We start from the raw sequence: 20,399 nt of genomic DNA, 5'->3' as shown, positions 1-20,399 counted from the left end.
CTCCAGGCATGCCTGCCATAAACATCAGATTTCCCTCCCTGTAGGACGCCTGGGATGAGTTACCGGCCAGGTGGTATTTCCTCCCACAGACAGCCTGTCTTCAGAGCTCCGTGATGGACAGGTGAATAGCTCGCCTCAAGCCACCTGCTAGGAAATGCATTCATGTTGGAGAGGATGGACACACAGCTGAATTAGTCAGAGTTATCCAACTTTTTGGTTCAGAATATTTCTTCCCTGTGCTGAAAAAGGTGTTATGTGTAAACTAACTCTTCACAGCACATTTTTACACCACAGCTAATACCACTTCTGTGAATGTTTGTATAGAAAAGATTAATATGAGTGTGTCTCCAAGAATCCCCAGGGACCCAAAAGGCTGCGGGTTCGTTGTGTGCAATTAGCTCTGTCTAATTAGCTGCTAAGCCATTTTTCTTTTGGTGATTAAGTCGACGACATCGTTGCCCTTAATGTTTCTGCCGACCCCCTCGCTGTGCTGCTTTGCATTAATGAGGGAGAGTTGTGTGGTGAAATGCTACCAGGGTGTTTTCTTCAATAAAGTTAACATTAAACTTTTGTCCATGGGATGGATACAGTTTGCTGTTTAAATTAATATTTACGAGTCAACTTTTAATGCCCTCAGCAAATCTTTTTTTTTTTTACCTTGCAATCATAAGCTAATTCATAAATTAGATTGTCTACACAAGTATTGCAATTTCTACTTGCTTGAGATATTATGAAGAGAAGTACTCACAGTGTACTCTTCTCCTCCTACTGAGGGAGAAAGTGAAAAAGGATTATCTGGGTGTGTCATCAGATATGTTAACAACACAGAGACTCAACATGAGCTAAAATCAGTGCTGCATCACCCTATACGCAGAAACCACACTGTGCCTGTAGGCCTATGAGGGGGCCTTAAAATGTGTTTTTTTTTTCCCAATCATTATAGACTTGACCTTTGCCACCCCAGTGTAAATGGATGGTCACCTGAGTGAGTATATTTTTAAGGAGCTCCGCAAGGCTCAATCACGAAAGAGTAAAAAGCTGTTTGTAAATCATTTCCCAGGGGTTGTAAGTCCGTGCGTACAGTATGGTTTATAATCCTTGCAGATTCGTTAACTGTGCGCAAAGATTTACAACGTGCTGGCACAGCAAATATGTGCGCACAGTTAATGAAAATGTAGCTCTCGCGAAAGTTCGGTCAGGAAGACTATATTTTGCACGCTTGTTTTATTGTTTATTCTCATACCATGTCAAATCACTCCTCCACGCATGCTCACTCATTACTTCTCGTAATCATCACCTGGTCACATCTATCCAATAAGACTGCTCCACTTCCTCATTGTTAGGCTATCACATTGCTGCTGTCTTGTTTGAAAATGGCTTTCTCTTCCACTAGTTCATTCATGCCATCGTTACGAGCGACCCTACCACCGCCCGACTGCCACCAAGCCTTCGCAAGTTCATCACATTCTTCATCCCGTCAGCCTCAGATCACAGCATCAGCCATCATCCAGTCAACCCCAGCCTTTCGCAGTTTGCCTCAGATGACATCATCAACCATCTTCTCATCAACTCCAGTCTTCACAGTTCAATCAACTTCTTCATCTCATCAATTAAAAAAAGTGACACAAATAACCTACCTGATAACAATGTTATACATTTAGTTAAATATTTGTCACATGTGGCAATTCAAAATATGACCAATGCCAGCAACAACAAATAATAAACTTTAATGATCATTCCTACTAATTAGGGAATTGTCATTATTTCCAGGTTACAGTTAGTCTGACTGTTACTAATATTTTTTTTAGGTTTTTCAGGTTGATGTAACTTAAGTGAAGAAAACATCTCCTATTTTTATACCTTATTTGTTAATTGAGGATTTCTTAGTGATGCAGAATTACTTGTTTCATGATTATGTCAGCTGGAAATCTCAAAAGTATAATATGTGTTTTTATAAACTCAATAGAGTGGTTTTTTTTTTCCCACTGATTTTTTTTGGGGCACTATAAATGTAGTGTGTTTGTTTAGACAGGGTTTGGTTCCCTTTGGCCGGGGACAGTCCTGACTCAAATGATAAATGCTTTAAAGTAAGTTTTTATCTAAACTTGAAGCCCTGCCTAACATAGGAACCCTAATGTCAAAAATGTCAAGTGTTAGCTGACTTTACTTTTGTTAACCTTTATCACTCAGTACCAATCGGAAAAAATACAAAAGGTATGAAATGTATGTTAAATGTACAAGACAACATTCAGACGTCACTTATACTTAATAAAGCACAGACAATACGTAAAACATCAAAAGTGCAAATACATGAAACTAAAAATGTGTACACAGCAAATGTTGCACAAAACGAATTGTAGTGTCAATTGTAATAAACCATGTTTTCATTTATTATTCATATGTCAAATGTTTTTCATGCAATGTAATGTGAAAGAATGCATTTTATTTTTTTAAATGTATAATCTCAGAATCGCACGTGCCTACATCATTTGAATCTATGTGTTTAAATGTCAAAAACTACAAGTACTTATATATGAAATCAAAACATGTGAAATGTACTGTATGCTCCATAAATATAATAACCATGTTAAACGTGTTAACTTAATTAACTTGTGTGTGATCGAATTAGAAACTAACTAGAGCAGAATAACTGTGAGGGCAGGTTCAGGTTGATAATTGTGGTTGGTGTGTACAAGCTGACTAATGAAACAGCAATGCTACATGTGCATGTTTAGTATAGGGGAGAGTCTCCATATTGCAAATAGAGCAGGTGAACAGGAAAATAAATTAGAGCTATCAGTTATTTTTTGCTCCAGGGATCTCAAGCTGGTCGGCCTAGCTTTGTTTGTATCTACAGAAGGAGAATTAATATGTGTTGCTCTATGCAAATCTACTTATAGTACCATGCACACACAGAGGCGCTGCTTGTCAACCGGCAAGGCAGACGACAGCCTTGGGCCCCAGGCTAGGGGGCCTCTGAGGGCTGAAACTGAAACCAAAGCTGTGGGCCAAAATGTTCAAATTTTGAAATGACAGTAGGAAACCTCCCTAATTGGGCCCCATCTGACAGCACTCACTGTCGATGCCCTGCTAAATGTTGAATGCATTACTGCTGTGAAAACCAAAGTTCGTCGATAAAAGTGGCACTGGCAGACATGATGGTGATGAACGCTGGTGGGAGAATGATTTTTGCCTCGGGACCCAACGGACTCCAGATCTCCACGTGTGCACACATGTTACCTCTGAACCCTTTTCCACACCTGCTATGGGAGCTAAATGAAGTTGAAAAACTCCTTCCATCTCAGAGACTTCAAAAGAAATCCCAAACTCTCCACATGACAAAAGGTCTCTTGGTGAATCAAAGTCAAATTCCAATATTTTACCTTGGACATCCCCGCTGTGATGCCGGGGCAGGAGGGTTAAACGGCGCTGAGTGTTTAACTGGCACTTTGAGGTTTTGTAAAATATTGAGAGAGGTCCAGCCCTCAGGTGGAGAGGCAGGGCGAGAGGGAATGATGGAGACGTTACATCCAGTGAGAATTTTAAACGTCCAACAGTCCCCTTGGTGACTCCAGAAATGTACAGCTTAGTAAAGATTTGCTTGATAGTGAGGGTGAGAGAAGACTAGATGACGAAGCATAGCAAGGGAGGGAGTCAAGGAAGAGAGGAGATAATGTTGGCGAAATGTATTAGAAGCAACAAAACAAAGATTAATTGATTCACATATTCTATCCTCTTTCTTACTGAACGGATGTTTGACTGAAACTGGTAAAAAAAAAAAAAGTTTCTGAGGTTCTTTTTCTGCTTGAATTAACATTAAAATGAAGAAAATATTTAAAACTAACGTGCATGTAGAAAGAGGTATAAAAAGTAGCTAAAAAGAAAAGTAGGTAAGAAAGTGGAAGACTTTTTTCAAAACTTCATAGCCCTTTATGGACTTTCTTTTTATGATTTGAATTAGGTATCTGTGTGATTATGGTTACTGGTGCTGAAGTCAGCAAATGTTTAATCAGACAATTAAATAGATGAATGAGACCTGGGTTTTCTCACCTCATGTATTACTCTGCTCACTGTGACACTGCAGTCTTCACGTTACAACGCTGTTACTTTGTCTCAAAATGTGAAGCACTGCTGCCCTCTTGTGGACTGCAGAGTAGCAGCATGAACAGGGAGAAGGTCGGACAGCCATACACACCGGTTTGTGACTGATATGAGAAACAATTGTAAAAGTCTCTACTGTAGCGTTCAAAACGAGGTAAACTACAGCATTATATAACAACACAAATGGATCAATCCCAATGATTTTTGCTAGATCTTGTTGATATGTGAGTCTTCACTGGGCTACTTCTCATCAAAGCTCAACAAGACCCTGCTTCTCAGGCTCCGCCCACTCAGGAAGAGCTTGAAGTCATGGATGAGAGTCATCCTACTTAGAGGCTAGTCTCTAAAATAAAGCCCCTGACCATGGCTCAGATTGAACAGAAAGTCCTCAGACTAATTCATGTGTGGCACAAAGTAGTCTTATTTTTTTTTTAAACAGGTCTACGGTCACATATAACATCTTGAGACAATTTTCAAAGTTATTAAACGGCTGATAAAGTAAATAAATGTCACTGCTCGGCTCGGTTAAAGCCATTAGTTATTGTCAATTAATCCAAAAGTTAAAAGAAAGATTCTAACAATAAAACGGGAAGACCACATCAGCAAAATCGTTCACCAATACAAGAATGGTGCAGTAATTAGCCTTTACCCTGGAGAGGAAAGGTACCTCTCTTCTTGTACATTATACGCCTGAATGAGCCTGAGCCTGGGGATACAGTGTCAAATTATAAGGCTTTCTGTTCATTTATTTTTGAAATGTTCTGTCTTGCTTTGAACCTACATGTGCAAAAAAAGAGAGGAAAAAAAAGGAAACATAAGAATGCCTCAAATGCCTCATTAGTTGGAAAGCTATTATTTATAAAAGGTCAGCGTTGTTGTTTATGAAGTTGCCTTGTGTTAGATAAACATGGTCACCATCCTGTGATTTGAGCATTAGATTGGTACACCCTGCTGCGAGAGAGAGGCAGAAGCATTTCTGTAGGCGTGGCATGGCCCCGCCTTGATGTCTGACTGACGACTCCTGGTGCCACCACAAAATCATTAACTATGATTCACTATTTTCTTCTTATTCTTCTTATTTTTTTTAACTTTAACAGATCGGGCTTTGAGCCAACAGGCTGCTAGCAGCTTTTTTTCCTTTTGTTTGTACTTTAAATTGTGTGTCTTTAAACATAGTGTCACCAAAGTCTTGAAAATGGAAGGTTTATGTTTCCACTTTGTTGAGTAACTTTATAAAGTAAAATACAATTCTACAGAAGAATAAAACATCTGTATGATACTTTAGTTGTAGTGTATGTGTGTGAGGCACTCTCTCTCAGCTTCTCACTGAGGTCGGTGAAGGAATCAACTCAGTGCAGAGTCAGGTGTGTTTGTGGCTGACTGGCCTTGATTAAAACCAGGTATGGGGAGCTTACATAAACTCTTAGACTCCAGTGTTCTGTACTGACTCATTAGCTCACCTTCAGAGGTAGTGACAGGTTCTCCCTGGGTTGTTTTGTTGTGTGCATAAAAACAAACAAAGAACTGTCTGTGTATTTGTTTCCTTTGCTAGTCTCTTCAGCAATAGGAGTGCTGGGTAGTTTTGTTGCTATACTCCAGCCTTTTGTGTTGACTCATATATCAGTCTGTGGCCTTCCTGGCAGCCTTTGCTTTTGTTGAGTGTTTTCTGGGTCTCCTGGACTATTTAGCTTCCAGCCAGTTGCTTGGCATCGGTGGTTTAGTCATTTTCGGTGCATTGTGTAGTTTATAACGGTATACTATTACTGGCTGTAACCCCCCTGAATGTCCTGTCTTCGTGGACAGCATCCTTTTGTAGGATCCTGTCTGAATGAGAATAGTTCATTTTGCATGTCTTGATAGAGAAAGAGAACCCAAAGTCAAGGATAGCCATGAGTCAGGTCCAACATTCCAGGATATGAAAATGTGATTGGAAATTGAGTCAAGTTTCTCCCTTATACAACCAGATTTAAAACAAATTTGTAGGGCCACTGAATTCATTGTATAGCCTAGAATTGTATTGATAAGTTACAACATTATCATCATTATGGTGTAATATATCAATCTTTATAGGCAAAGCATTTAGAAAAGTGCACCTAAACAAGATGAATGAACTGGCTCAAAGAAATGCATGAATGCTGGTTGAGGAGACTGACAGGGGGACAAGAATTTAATTTCAAAATAAGATACACAATTTTTATATTGTTTATGTATTCTAAAGTTAGTGATGTAAAAAGGGTGGGATATTTTATGCGGTATGAAATCCATCAGGTCCACACTGACCTTGAGTGAAAATGTATAGCAGACACAATGAAATACAAACCATGATTTTTTTTTAAAAATATCAAATTTAATTTGGTTATAAAAGTTGTATTTTTTCACATGCACACCCACACACAATTAATCACCATAAATACTGTCCAATGATTTCTCATCATCTTTTTTTTTCTCTTCTTTTTTTTTTTTTTTGAAACTCTGATTCACAAAGCAAGCACATACGGTGGACTGATACATCTGATTTCAAAGGACACTATGGAGAATGCTCGCAGTCTGTTACAGGGAGAGGAAATCTCAGTGCACTAACAAAAAGGCTGTCGTAAAATCAAGTAGAAACATTTAGAAAGTATCTACAAATGGATCTGAGTACAAAAGAGCTACAGTGTTAAGAGACACTACACCCATTCAGAAGAGAATGATTTTTGTTTCATGGATACTGTGTTGCAGAATTTCAGACTGAATGAAAAAACTGCTTTAGAACATTAAAATAAAAAATCTGATGTAAACCTACTTTCCTGTTAAACTTTTCTTACATTCCAATTTGGCAAAGCTTTCTCTGGTCAATACATTTCAATGATATTAAAATGTAGTGAGGAGGTAAACCCTGTTTCACACGATGAACTCACATCTGCCTTATTGTTCAAGTGCACCTTGATGCAGGAAATGAATGAAGATCAGGAGGATAGAGTGGATACTTCAAACAAAACAGAGAACACTTTTAAAATTGTTAAAGCTATGAGAAAAATATACTCCAGTTATAGATACAGGTCTTGAGCACTTTTTCAGTCACCTCCAAACGACAGAAAAATGTCCGCACAATATGCAGGCTATTCTTCTTGGTACTAAATATGTGCTGTAAACATGAAATTCTGCCTCATTCCTATGATCTTGTACATAAAGCACACACACACACTCTTCTCGAAAGCCAATGACTGACACAGGAGAGAGCGTTGAGTTGTGTTAGAGACAACAGGTTAACACATTTGTGATCAGTGAGGGTGAAAGTTACCATTAAAGTTCAAAAACTTTAAAGTTTTGTATTTAACCTCGTCCGATATCTGATGAAATTTTTACAAAGTAAATGTTTAAATGGTTAAATTTAGAAATAGAACAATTTCTTCAAGCTTTCGATCATTTGTTAATCATTAACGAATACCTAAGACAGTATATAAAACAGAGCCCGACTGATTAATCGCCCAGCTTTTTTATTTTTATCGCAAATATGTGCTGATATTAGATTTATTATACCAGTCAAATAGCATTTAATTTCAGTTTCATTGTATTACACTGGCAATTATTTTTCACCAGCCGAGGGCACTATATGGATCACAACAAGCATTACCGCCCTCCAGAGTGTCAAGCGATGAGTCGCAATCATTTTAACACAATACATTTGTATATCTATATTTATCTCTACAGATTGAGATAGATCAAAGAATGATATCGGTATATGATTATTTTTTTTCTCTCCCTAGTATCGGACCCAAAAAAATCACAAATCGGTCGGGCCCTAATATAAAGTATATAAGTTATAATGTGTGCAACAATAATCTGTCAATAAATGGTTTACTCTCAAATTTCTAATCCCAAAGTGATCCATATTGTCTGAGATATAATAAAAATATATAATTTATACAGTAATGATTTTATTCAACAAACTGATGATGAAAAGGCACAATTAAGAGCATGGCCTATTACTAGTAAACAATATCCTTTATCGTTTAATTGCTTGTTAATAGTCAAATAACTATTTCATAAAGTAAATGAACTATCAATTTACCATGTTTTATTGATTAGGGTTTTTTTTGTGTGTTACTGGAATAATTCAGTGTGACGCTGATTTTCACTTTCCTTAATCCCATTGAGTTCCTATTTTGTCTCTACATGCAGCCTAACATGTTTTGTAATTGAGATAGTGTTGTAGTACTCACAATCTTCTCAAGACAACTTTTTGAAGACCTCGGTCTCGTCTCGAAATCAAAAGCATTTTTACTCGGTCTTGTCTCGGTCTCGGACTGGGCGGACTCCAGATTTTAAATTCAGACCAAGACCACAACTGAAAGGCAATTTTTCTGTCATTACTGGGATAAGAATGAAAACTCCCCCTTTTTTAAGAGAATGAATAATTCATTCATTGATTTTTATCCCCCAGTTACAGTCGCAACCTCACAAAGTGTGTGACACGCCCACTGTACACAAGGTGATTTTTCAGTGATATTTATGGTCTTGGTCTTGCCTCGGTCTCGTCCTGCCTCGGTCTCGCCCTGCCTTGGTCTTGATCCCTAAATGTCTTGGTCTTGTCTTGGTCTCGGAGCACTCTGGTCTCGGGTATGTCTTGGTCTTGGTTGATTGGTGTGCTCTTGACTACAACACTAAATTAAGACACATGTTTTGGATCTTCTAAACTGACAAAGAAAGAAATCAGTTCACACAGAGTGGGACAGACTGCAGGAAATGAAGTCATCTCTACTGATGCGATTACACTTTCTGCTGCCAGCCCTTTCATGGCGCTATGCAAAGAGTTTTTGTTTGTTTTTGTAGACTCTGCTAAAGATATGAAACATTTAGTGAGATAACAAAGTAAATGAAGCAACGACAGAGATTTGGCATGAGTAATTATTAGTGTCTGCGTTCTCCCGACTCTGGCTTTGGGTACATCTGCTTGAATTAAACAAGATCATAGGAATAACTTTTACTCTGTTCCCCCTCAGATGTTATTACACTGTGGATGACATGATCCCTTTTTTATGGTATGAGCATGAAATAATCAGGTATGAGAGGTCTGAGAGTGAGCTCTCTCTACAGACCCGTTACACATGAAACCGAACACAGAGGAAAATGCACTTTGACTTTTTGATTGTGTCATTTCCACGAGGCTTTAACATGACCCTTTTATATCAACATGAGACAGAACTTAACAGTGCACAGGCGATGGAGGTAGCAGTACATCACTACATCACAGGAATCAATCACTACATGGCCTCTCCTTTGGATAAACGAAATCTGAACAAGAAACATAAAAAAAAAGTGCAAAGCATGAATGCAGCACGTACTCATTCACACAGGCACACTAAACATATCTTTTACCAACTCTCCCCCCCCCCCCCCCCCCAAAAAAAAAACAAAAACACACCCACTTTTGTGCAATAGGAAGACGGACACAAATTTGAGTCTTGAACTAGGCGTTTCATGACAGTTTGACAGCGAGGACGAAACAAACAAACCCTTCAGAAACAAACAAAGAACAAGTCATGAAACAAAACGAAATAGTCGTTGATCAAACGAGGAGTGTCACGCTCATTTTGTTTTCATAGAAGGCCACTGAGACACGCAAAAAGCTTGCCAAGTGTCTCGGATTGTAATGCCCTGTTGCCAATCTGGTACCCCGTATGCTACCACCTCCGTCTTGATATTGCACTGAATAAAGCCTTTTGTGTTAGCAGCAAGCATTACTTGACAAGAATGCAATCGATTACAGTGTAGTCTTCTGGAGATTTTGCTAGAGGAGTATGGTTTCTGTTTCCTTGTGGTGACATCGATAATCCTTGAAATAAGAAATTTGGTAATTATATAGAAACTGAAGATGTAACCACGTGCTCTGATTTCACAGCGGCCCTGCATCAAATAAATGTGTAGTTTGTTCAAAATACAGAAAAGGAAAATGTCATGAAAATCCTAGTTTTTTTTTTAATTTTTTCAAAGTCAACTGTTGATTTAGATACATCACAGTAATTCATCTTGTGTCTGTAGGTTACCTCTTGTGATTTTGGCACTGCACTGTACATAATTTAGTTGATTTGTATCATCACCACACATGAATAATTATATCACTGGTTATATTCAAATAGGCTCACACAGTCCAGGATTCAGAGCTCACATCCTCTCTGTCATGTGATGTTGGATCAGAGTTGATTGTATGGATGCAATATACAGAGCCCAGCATGTGTACGCTTTTTGTACATGTACGCTGCACGTTTTTTTTTTTTTTTTTTTTTTTTTTGTATTATTTCACAGGGGACAGTCTCTTCAGCAGCTTCTTCCCCTTAGAAAGTAGTCCCTTCTTCTTCTTGTTGGCCAGATCTTGGGAGTCCCGGGGGTCCAGTGGCATGTGGGGGACCCTCGTAGGGCTCAGGAGTCTCATGGTGCCGGGGAGGAGGGGCCTGACAATCGGGGACGGGGCACGCACAGGGGCGGCGTCATTGTCGACGGTGTCGGTGGTTTCTGCTGTAACCTGAGGGGAGAAGTGATGGGGAGGTGTGGAGGCAGGGGGGGGGGGGCAGCGAATTACAAAAGAAGCAGAATTCATACTGCATATGACGAGGCTTATTCAGCGGACCGCGTTTCTCTATTTGCTTTCAATGCAGTAGTGAGACTCTATTTGGTTTGTATACAAGATGTGTAGCACCGAAAGATATGAGTTCTCTGTGAATGAAAAACATTTACACTCTTGTGTAATGTAAGTTTACTGAGGTGCATTCATTGGACAAATTACAGACTGTCTGACTGATGCTCTACTTCTTACCTTTTTAGACCATATTGGAATTTTTAAAAATACTTTGTGATTGATATAAGTGCTTATTTTTAAAAGGAAAAAGTGTTACTACTGGGTCGTCTAGGCTAGTGGTTAGTGTTAGTGTAGACGCCCATTGTACAGAGGCTATAGTCCTCCAAGCGGGTTATCTGGGTTTGAATCCGACCTGCCTGTGGCTCCTTTCCCGCATGTCATACCCCACTCTCTCCCCTATCTCAACTAAAGGCAATAAAAAGCCTCTAAATAATCCTTAATAACGTTTTTTAATGCGACTACTTTCATTGATGACATCATTGTCATGTTTTAGTCCTGTATGTGAAATTCATTTGATGAAAGGTTATCTTGAACTTTTTTTTTTTTTAAATTGAACTTTTTTGGTCTCTTAAACACTTCAACACAAGTGTCACACGTGCCGTGCAGATCCGGATTCAGATTTTTTAAATGCTGATCATTTGTGTTTGTTGAGAGATGTAAGTCATTGGAGGAAGACAGAGGATTATGCTGCAGCAAATATTATGTATTTGTTGTTATAATTCTCTTCTCATTGTTTCTTTTTCAAATTGAATTTACTAATGTCTTCAATTATTAACTTAGGGTATCCTTTAGTTTGTTTTATGATTCTTGCGAGTTATGCTTCTGCTGTTACTCCTTCAATTTCCTTCTGAGTGTACGATTGTCATTCTTAAAGTAATAAGAGGAAATAGAAATAGAAGTTAAAATACATCCAGACAATGGCAATGGGTTGGTAAGGGCCCAGAGAGTCCTTAGACAACTCAAATTTCAGACATGAAACTACTGTAGTAGCTACCTGACATTAACCGCACTGAACTATCAACGCTATCATCTGTAAATTAAATTCATTGTAGATAAAGGGTTTTATAACAAACACGCACGTAGAGTTAATATGTAGGAGAAACACCAAGGAGGAAGCCAGGAAATGACATCAGCACACCACAGAGCCAAAAGGAGTCCACCATAAGAGAGAGGCCAGGAGGGAACATATAGTAGTCATATACGATACAACACCCAGGGACACAACCGTAGATACCAGACTTCTTTTCTAATGCAGCAGCTGGACACACAGTTAAGCATTCGGACACTTTTAGATGACGTTTAGATGAATTTTGAGATCGTACAGGATGTATACTTCTACATTTTTAGATTGTCACCAATATCATGACCTTCACTATCTCCTTGGTATCTAATGTATTCTGTATTTATATTTAAAAATGCCCCTATATCGATAATTTTACAGATCTGATTTTCCCAGACAAAAATCGCAGAATCCCTTTAAAAAAAAAAAAAATTCTGTTATGTAATGTGACATTTCCAAGTGTCTGCTTTGACCTAAAGCTGTCTGCATTAGAGCCACGAGTTTGGTATCTCAAGTTGCCGACTTACTGTACAAGGCAGACAGAGCCATTTATGGTGTGAAATGAACAATCTTCTTCTGTTTGTTTAGTTTTGTTTTGCCAAGCGGGTGAGGAAAAACAAAAAAGAAATCAGATGTGGCAGCATTGTCCCGTCGCTAAAAAAAAAAACCCAAAACAAAATAAAAACCCACACCACTATGAAAACTGAAAAACAATGTCACCAACAACTACACCAACACACATGAACACAAGAGTGCAAAAAAAAAAAAAAAGATTGTTTTTAATATCCAATTTTCTCTTTTATTGTTCCATTGTAACAACACAGTATGGACGTATCAGTGCTGCGATTCGTTTTGTCTCTTGAGCTCAGAGCAATCATAGCATATCCACTGACAACAGGGCTGAAAAATAGATTTGATGTGTGTGCAATATACATAAAGAAACAAAGCCTCTTTAAGGAAATACAGCAGTCAAGCCAAGAAAGTTGTTATAAAATGTATCAAGTTTGAAAAAGGCATGCTTTTCTCTTTTTTTTTTATATAGTTTTCTTCTCATATATTTCTTTTCAGTGTCATTGGGTAGCAATTGTTATGTGTTTATAAAGCACTTAATATGACACACAAATACCACAACAGGTTTTTTGGAGTTTCAGTGCAAAGAGGTACCAAATTATCATGTATAAGGAATGAGTTGAGCCTTTTTCAAGTCCTCCTTAACCAGTGCTACATGCAAAAAAATCACCCGCAGAGCTCCCACAGTCTATCCTCCCTCTGTCCATGTCAGGCTTTGCTTCTTCCTTTCTCTGAGACTCAGAAAGGTGTTAACACTGGATTATTGTCCCCCTTTTTTTTTTTTCTTTTTTTTTTCGATGGTTGAGAGGAGAAGGGTTCGGGGGGAGGGGGGGGTTGTTAGTTTGTTTAGAGTCACCACTGTCACCACATGGACAAACACACACAATGAACAGCACACAGACGGCAGGTGGAGGAAGCGAGAGACGGAAATCAAGAGAGAGGACGGAGGATGGATGAACACAGGGCCTAGCGCTGAGGGCGGCGATGATGATGTACCCGTTTGCTCTCGGAGACGGTGGCGGCGGAGTTGGCAGGGGGCCGGTTGGCAGGCTCTTCCTGGGGGTAGTGGGACGGCGTATCGGTCAGATACACCTCCACATCATCAGGCACTTCTTCCAGGAAGTTAGAAGGAACCAGACCACGGTGGCCATTCATCTCACCCTGTCAGTGGATATGAGCATGGGAGAGTAGAGGAGGAGAGAAGGGCAGCTGAGTCACGTTTATTATTATACTGCACTGTTTGTGCTCTGTTTTCTGTTTATTTCCTCTAGTTTGAAGTATGTAACGTTCCATTTAAGGTCATTTTTTTTGTTCTCCAAGTCACAAAAAGTTAAACTAAATCACATTTCTGTTTCCTTGTTGTTGTATATTAATCCAATTCCATTTATTCATTTGGCAGATTCCAACTTTGCGCCAACTTCTCATGTGTTAGATAAAATGTTGTGTGGCACAAACGACCATTCATATAATCAGTCAAGGTTCAAAATTCAGGTTACAATAATAGTTTATTTTTTACAGTCATATTTATACCTTCTGGCTGTTTATACGTCAATTTACTATATGTAAACTGACAAGTTCATGTTACACAAGAAGATGATGAAAGTAAAACTGAAGATGCAACTACAAGCCAGATCCCTTAGCTTAGCTTTGGATGAAGAGTGGAAACAAGGGCAAAAAACAAGCCTGGATCTGCCAAACGTTGACAAGAAATTTTGTAGAACTGCCCTTTTAAACTGTAACATTTCATCTTGTTAGTTGACTCTGAATACAAACCAAAGGCGAGATGGATTTTTTCAGTTTTGTCAAGTTTGAACAAAGGATCGATCAACTGTTCATAAAAAAGGAAACATAGCCAAGCTGCACTCACATAATAGAATCCGTCCTCGTCGATATCTCCACTTACAGCAATGATGTCACCAGCACAGAAGGTCAGCTCAGCCTATCAGGAGACGGAGGTACAAGAAGCGATATACAGGAATGGGATATAGATTGAATATGACTTTTTGTATTGGTTTCTGTTAAGTGTGTGTTCATTTAGCAAGAGGTCCTGAGCAGTAAGTGATACCTCCACGTCAACGTTAGGCGAGCTCTCTCGGGGGTCGTAGTCGTACAAAGCCACCATCCTCCTTGAGGCCTGATCTCGACGGAGTCCCCTTCTGTTCTGCTCTGTAAGCAAAAAAAAAAAAAAAACAGATGGCATGTTGTTTTCATCTTGTGTTTTCATTCACGTCCTCGCTGTTCAAACGCAAAGACATTCTCCTGTTCATGACATGAAGTGGGCTGCGTAGTACCTATCCTGTCCACAGGTGTGCTGAGCGGCAGGAAGCCCTGTTTCATGAGTTGGTCCAAGGTCTCCTCGTCCTCTGCTCGGATCTCTGACACCATGTTACAGGGTATCAGCCCCATCCTGCCCCTCACTTCTGCTCTGTAGAACCCATCTGTATCTTTATCACCGTACACCTGCGACAGAACAAAAGTTATTGTGGTACTCTTAATGCCATTGATTCTCATGTTTTTGATACACGCTACTTTAACGTAGCAATCCTAGGATCTCAGTTTGTTTTGTCTTTAGCAGCATCTGAAGCCTTAAGAAGTTGTTGTGGGAAACTTGTTCTGTTTCAGTCCATTCAATCCATAGAATCTGTACAGCTTAGGAACATTTTGCCCATTATTATCAAGGCCCAAATAACCTTGTTTCATGCCTAATGGTAATGCATATGAGGACCACCATCCAGTCATCCCCACTCTTTAACTCACACAGAACAACTCAGCTAAATAGGGTTGCTGAATGAGTAAGCTGTGTTCTTTTATTAAACTGCTGCCAGCTCAGAGATAGTTTAAAAATGTGCTAAGTGTATGCATGCATTGACAATGTGCTGTTCTCTGTCAGCATGCTTTGACACATCAAGACAGGTAACTAGTGGACCTCCGGTCGCAGGTGGCCTCTGCTTAATAAATTCAGAATGGCTACAGATTACATCCTTCACCATGCCACACTGTGCATCACTCTCGCTGTGTAATGGCAGTGTGATGGTATCTACAGTAGTGATTCAAATGCATCTGTGACTACTCTCCAGCTTTCTAAACAAGGGCAACTAAAGTTCTGGAGGTTTGAGCTGAGAAAGAAACAGAAAGATCTGTGTGATTGCAGCTGAAAGTTTGGGTTTATTAACGGTTGATCATGTCACCACAGCAAGTGTTTGTCAAGTTTTCAGCTAGATGTCTCTAGTTCAATTGGATCGGCAGTAAAATACTGCAAGTCAAATCACTAAGGGCTGGCAAGTCATGTGTTTTCATTCCAGTACACTAGATGGCAACTTCCCCTAAAGTTTTGCTCAGCCGGTTTTGCCACAGTTAATCCCACAGAATTTTTAATCTAATGGTTTATTTTACAAAGGCTATCTTCTCCCCTTTGAGAAAAGCATTCACAACTAAGACTATTTGACAATTGGCAATGAGCAATCACGGGAGAGCAGGCAGTGTTGCAATTTTATTTTGCTCTGTCATGCTCCTGGCTTTTCACTGAATTTGCATGAAAGTTCCCTAGCTAAGAGTCAGACACTTTTTACCACCTTCTCTGGTGGTATCCTCCGTTTTTAATCTAGGACATCTATCATAGCATGTTGTGGCCATGTGCTATGGGTGCTTTGCTAAATTTCAGTTGGGATGCAACTACTTTTGTGGAGTATTTGAAATGAGTTTTTTCACATCCTAGCTGGCCAACATTTTCTGTTCAGAACAGACAAGACTACAGCGGTTACCAACATAAACAGGCAGAGAGGGATCAGTCCGCTGAATAATTAAATCTGACACCAAATTGTCCCTAGTCAGCAATCTTTTCTTTGTGCTGGCACAGCAATTGCTTTCTGGCAACGCTATCAGATACCAGACAAAACACACAATTAAGTTATGAAGTAAGTCTCTTGCATAACCCAGACAACTTCAGCCTTGTAGGCTAAAAGAAAACATCTTAAAATAAACTACTTGGGATTTTTGAAGGGGAATTTTGCCACATAGGGACTTTGTTCAATTATCAATGATTCACCTAGTTTGGAAAAAAAACATGACATCAATTTATCTGGGCTAATAACAGACAACGAGGAGGAACACTACAGAGAGGAGGTCCAACATTTAGCTGAGTGTTGTTCCGAAACTTCTTCTGAATAAAAGAGACCATCACCTCCCACCTGGTGAAGAAGGCTCAACATTGGATTATCTTTCCTCAGGAAACTGAAAAAAAGCAGCATTCCCCTCCCAACTGCAGGTCAACTTCTACAGAATCACTATAGAAAGCATCCTCCGTCAGTGTATGGTATGCTAGAGGCACAGCAGAAAACAAAAAGGACCTGGCCCGGGTTGTTAAAACAGCACAGAGGATTTTAGTAGCTGTTCTCCCAGACCTCGATGCAGTGTATGCTGACTGCCTACAAAGGAGAGGCACCAACATCAGCAAGGACACAACTGAACCCAGGACACAGTCTTTTTGTCCCCCTACAATCTGGAAAGCGATATTACACCATGAAAACCCGGACTAACAGATTGAGGAACAGCTTCTTACCCGAGCTGTAGCCCCCCCTCTGGAACTTTCTCACACACACATACACACCTTCAAACAGCTGCTAAGGACCAACCTGTATAATGCACTTTAAACCTGCTGCAATATGGACACCTTGTGCAATAGCCATTATTCATTTATCGTTTGTATAGACTCTGCGTCTGCTGTATTCATCTGCTGTTGACATTTTTTATATTTCATCATTTTATCTTATTTTGTCTTTTGCTGCTGGGCCGATTGTCATCAATTAAATGTTGTTGTATTGTATGCATACAATGACAATAAAGTATCTTGTGTCCTATGTCTAGTGAAGGATACATTTATGAACTTTATAGGAACTTAAAGTATGGAATGAAAACATCCTGCAGCAGTTACTGCAAGCTTAAACTGTTGGGTCATATTGTCTGACTTAATCATAAAGTCCCACCCTAATGATCTGCCCCTCTTTGAAGGGCAGCTCCTCATCGGCTGCGTCCGGGTTGGGGGACATGGACAGAGGATCGTAGTCAAAGAGGGCCACAAAGATCCGGAAGGATTCCTCGGGCTCCGACTCATCATAGTATGTGGGTGAGCGGCGATCCCGGTCCCTGTAACCATCTTCAACACATTGAAGACAAAAAACAAAAAACTGCATTACTTAATACTGCAAGCAAGAATTCAGATCCCATTCCCAAAGCAGGATCTTTGTAAAACGTAAGCCTTTGCTTGTGCTGAACTACAATTGAAAACTATTTTGTTAACAAAATGTTCAGCTACTAAAGTTCATTTGAACACATAGTGATAAATCTTAGCCATGCTTCAAAGTAAATCAATAAAAGGATTTCATTTTGTTATCCTTGTCCGGCCATTTGTGCCTGTCAGCATGCAGGAAGGAATTTGTGGTCAGTGACCTAGTCAGGTCATTTTGTAATACACATACACAATTTGTCCATTTTGATGTTAACATATGCAGTGACAGACAAATGGGGTGCAACACATACCATGGTGCAGTACACAGACAGAATATGGTTTACAGATGACGACATCAAAAAACGCTCAAGACTCTAACATGCATCCTGAAAGATGTAACACATTCTTACTGTTACTTATATGAAAACAAAATGTGCAAAACTAAGATTTAAAGCAAAAGTATTAAACTTCCACACATTGCCAACCCTCGTAACAGCAAGAAGTCAAAAGCAGAGGTGGCAGAGTTGTCGTGAAAGTCTGTCATTTACCCAAGTTGGAATTGCAATACAGCTAGCAGAGTGTGATACTGTTGGGCGAAAGCTTTATTTTGCAGCTTGAAAGTACTAGCTTGATGGGAAATGCATTGACCCCAGTTAAACATATGGCAGCCCCAGTTGTATTAATGCTATTCTTGGTTTAAAAAAAAAAAGTCAGGGAGAAGTGCATTTCCAACAGCTGATATTTCAAACTCAAATGTCCCAAAAAAAAGAAAAAACCTCTTAAAAAACAAAGACAGCAGTGAGTGAGTGTGTGTGTAGCCAATCCTACATTTGGTCCACTAATGATTCTTCAATATTTCATGCATGGCTGCGCTCGTTTTTAAGTGTTGTAGGTGTGGTTGTACCACAGAGGGGAAGGGGGTTTAGCAGGCATCTGGAGTTCAGTGCAGTGAGTGAGGCATTCTCTGAGCAGTCAATCAATCATTTATCAGCTGCAACTGTGGAAACGTTCATCCTGGACCCCCAGGTGTGGCTTTCCAGTGGGGCTAACATTTCAGTGCAGTGCAGTCATGCCGATCAACTGAAATCATAATAATAACTATTATTATTAACGACATAGAAACAGGCACTTGCAAGTGTCCACAGCTACTTGTTGCCGTTTGCCAGTTGCTGGTGGCATTTTTGTTTCCATGCTGTGGTGGTAGAACAGGACTGCAGGCACATACCATGGGGAGACCTGGTGCCGCCCATGTGCCTGCGGGATGGCCACGTCCTGTGCCGAGCTACTCTGCCATAGTTACCATCCTCGGTGATGGGGGAGGGGTTTCCCTCACTGTTATTCTCAGAGGTTACTTCTACAGGAAACACCAATTAAGAGGGGTGATGGGGTTACAATGCAAAATTCAACATTTCCAAAAGGTCAATTCATGATTTGTATTGAAGCTTCTTGTAATCAAATATTTTTTTAAGAAGGGATTCAAAGCAGCAGACAGATTTAGCAAACTAGATTTCAGCAGGTAGGTTTCAGAGCCTGGAGATCTTGGACAAAACTGCAGAGGCCCCAAAGATGTCAGCTGATCTGAGAAGTCACTACTTATAAACTGGATAAAAGAAGTTTAAAACACTGTGTTAACCCTTTATTTAAAAAATACACCAATTTTAAAATGGATTTTTAAAAACGGTTTACTTTTTTCTAATTTACTTTATCAAAAAGAAACAAAGCTGATTAAGTCTGTTTAATTTAAATTGATGCCTTCATTTATTTTTAAGTTCGCTAATTTATATGTGATAGGCGTCATAGATTGTGGACTATCTCACCTTAAGAAATTGGGTGTGGCAAACAATGAAAATTTCTGTTTTGTTGTGGTAAAGTTTTAGGAAGTTTAGAAACGTCCAGAAATCGATATCAGAAAGGCGGGCATTAAGTTAGTTTGGAGTCCTTTGACTGATGGATTGCAATGGGACATAAAATGTGGTGTTGCTAGCGTAACAGTGGCACTATTCATTATGGTAACTGATGACTTTACCGACTGGAAGCTTATGGAGAAGATTAATGAACCTAAAACTGATCCTTGAGGAACGCCTTAGGTGCAATGTGACAGAAGATGGAGAACGTCCACCATAACACAAAAAGTTCTATTAGACCGATAGGACTGTGATAGGTTAGGAGCGGTCCCTTTAAGACCAACCAAAAATTCAAGACTCAGAAGAAGGATTGATCCACAGTGTCAGAATTTCTGTGAGGAGAATATGTGGCTTTCTGCTTTCTCAGAAGCAAGGAAGAAAGCATTTTTCACTGTAATTAAGAACGTCTAGCTACTGTTTAGGGCTTGGAAGCCAGACTGATCGTTATCAAACATGCATTTGTAGGAACATTATCTTTAGCTTTAGAGACCGGCAGGTTTAATGCCATTCCAGAGGAGTTTGTTTGTTTTGTGAGTTAGGTGAAACTGAAAATGAGATTCACTTTCTGTTATACACTCAATCTATGAGGACATAAGGGATGTTCTTTATTAAAAAAAAAGTCCTCAATTTATGCTGATTTCTTTTGGCTAGACGATTATGAAAAACTTGAGTTGTGTTTTAAAAAAAGGAACCTTTAATGTAGCAGATTTGATTTGTAAAATCTGGGAGAAAAGACGGAACACATTTAAGACTGATCTCTGACAGAAGCCCGCAGCTTTGTAATGTTGTGAAATGTTAATGTAAACCACTGCGACTGAATTTCTGGTGTCTTATAAACCCATGGCCATGAGGGTTGGGCACTTTGTGTGCATGACAAGAAAATAAATATAATCAATCATGTACCTCTCTAAGCAATCAGGT

The 20,399-nt window shown here is 39.4% G+C and overlaps 1 protein-coding gene across 7 annotated transcripts in view; it reads right to left on the bottom strand.

Annotated features, from left to right (window-relative positions):
• Positions 1-8,726: 8,726 nt before the first annotated feature.
• The window catches only part of rimbp2a (RIMS binding protein 2a), a 52,566-nt gene continuing 40,893 nt past the window's right edge, over positions 8,727-20,399 (bottom strand). For 4 of the 7 annotated variants that reach the window (XM_061062107.1, XM_061062110.1, XM_061062109.1 and 1 more), the window contains 6 exons: positions 17,333-17,502; positions 14,642-14,810; positions 14,416-14,516; positions 14,218-14,289; positions 13,347-13,511; positions 8,727-10,606 (listed from right to left, as the gene is read on the bottom strand). In XM_061062107.1, coding sequence (XP_060918090.1) covers positions 10,379-10,606; positions 13,347-13,511; positions 14,218-14,289; positions 14,416-14,516; positions 14,642-14,810; positions 17,333-17,502 — 905 coding nt within the window. In that variant the 3' untranslated portion in view covers positions 8,727-10,378. Of the gene's footprint in view, positions 10,607-13,346; positions 13,512-14,217; positions 14,290-14,415; positions 14,517-14,641; positions 14,811-17,332; positions 17,503-18,799; positions 18,929-20,399 lie in introns of all 7 variants that reach the window. The other 3 variants (XM_061062105.1, XM_061062106.1, XM_061062108.1) reach the window with 1 other exon arrangement.

The sequence above is a fragment of the Labrus mixtus genome, chromosome 17 (genome assembly GCF_963584025.1).
Source record: "Labrus mixtus chromosome 17, fLabMix1.1, whole genome shotgun sequence".
Classification (NCBI taxonomy): domain Eukaryota; kingdom Metazoa; phylum Chordata; class Actinopteri; order Labriformes; family Labridae; genus Labrus; species Labrus mixtus.
This window is presented reverse-complemented; position numbering and strand designations above follow the sequence as displayed.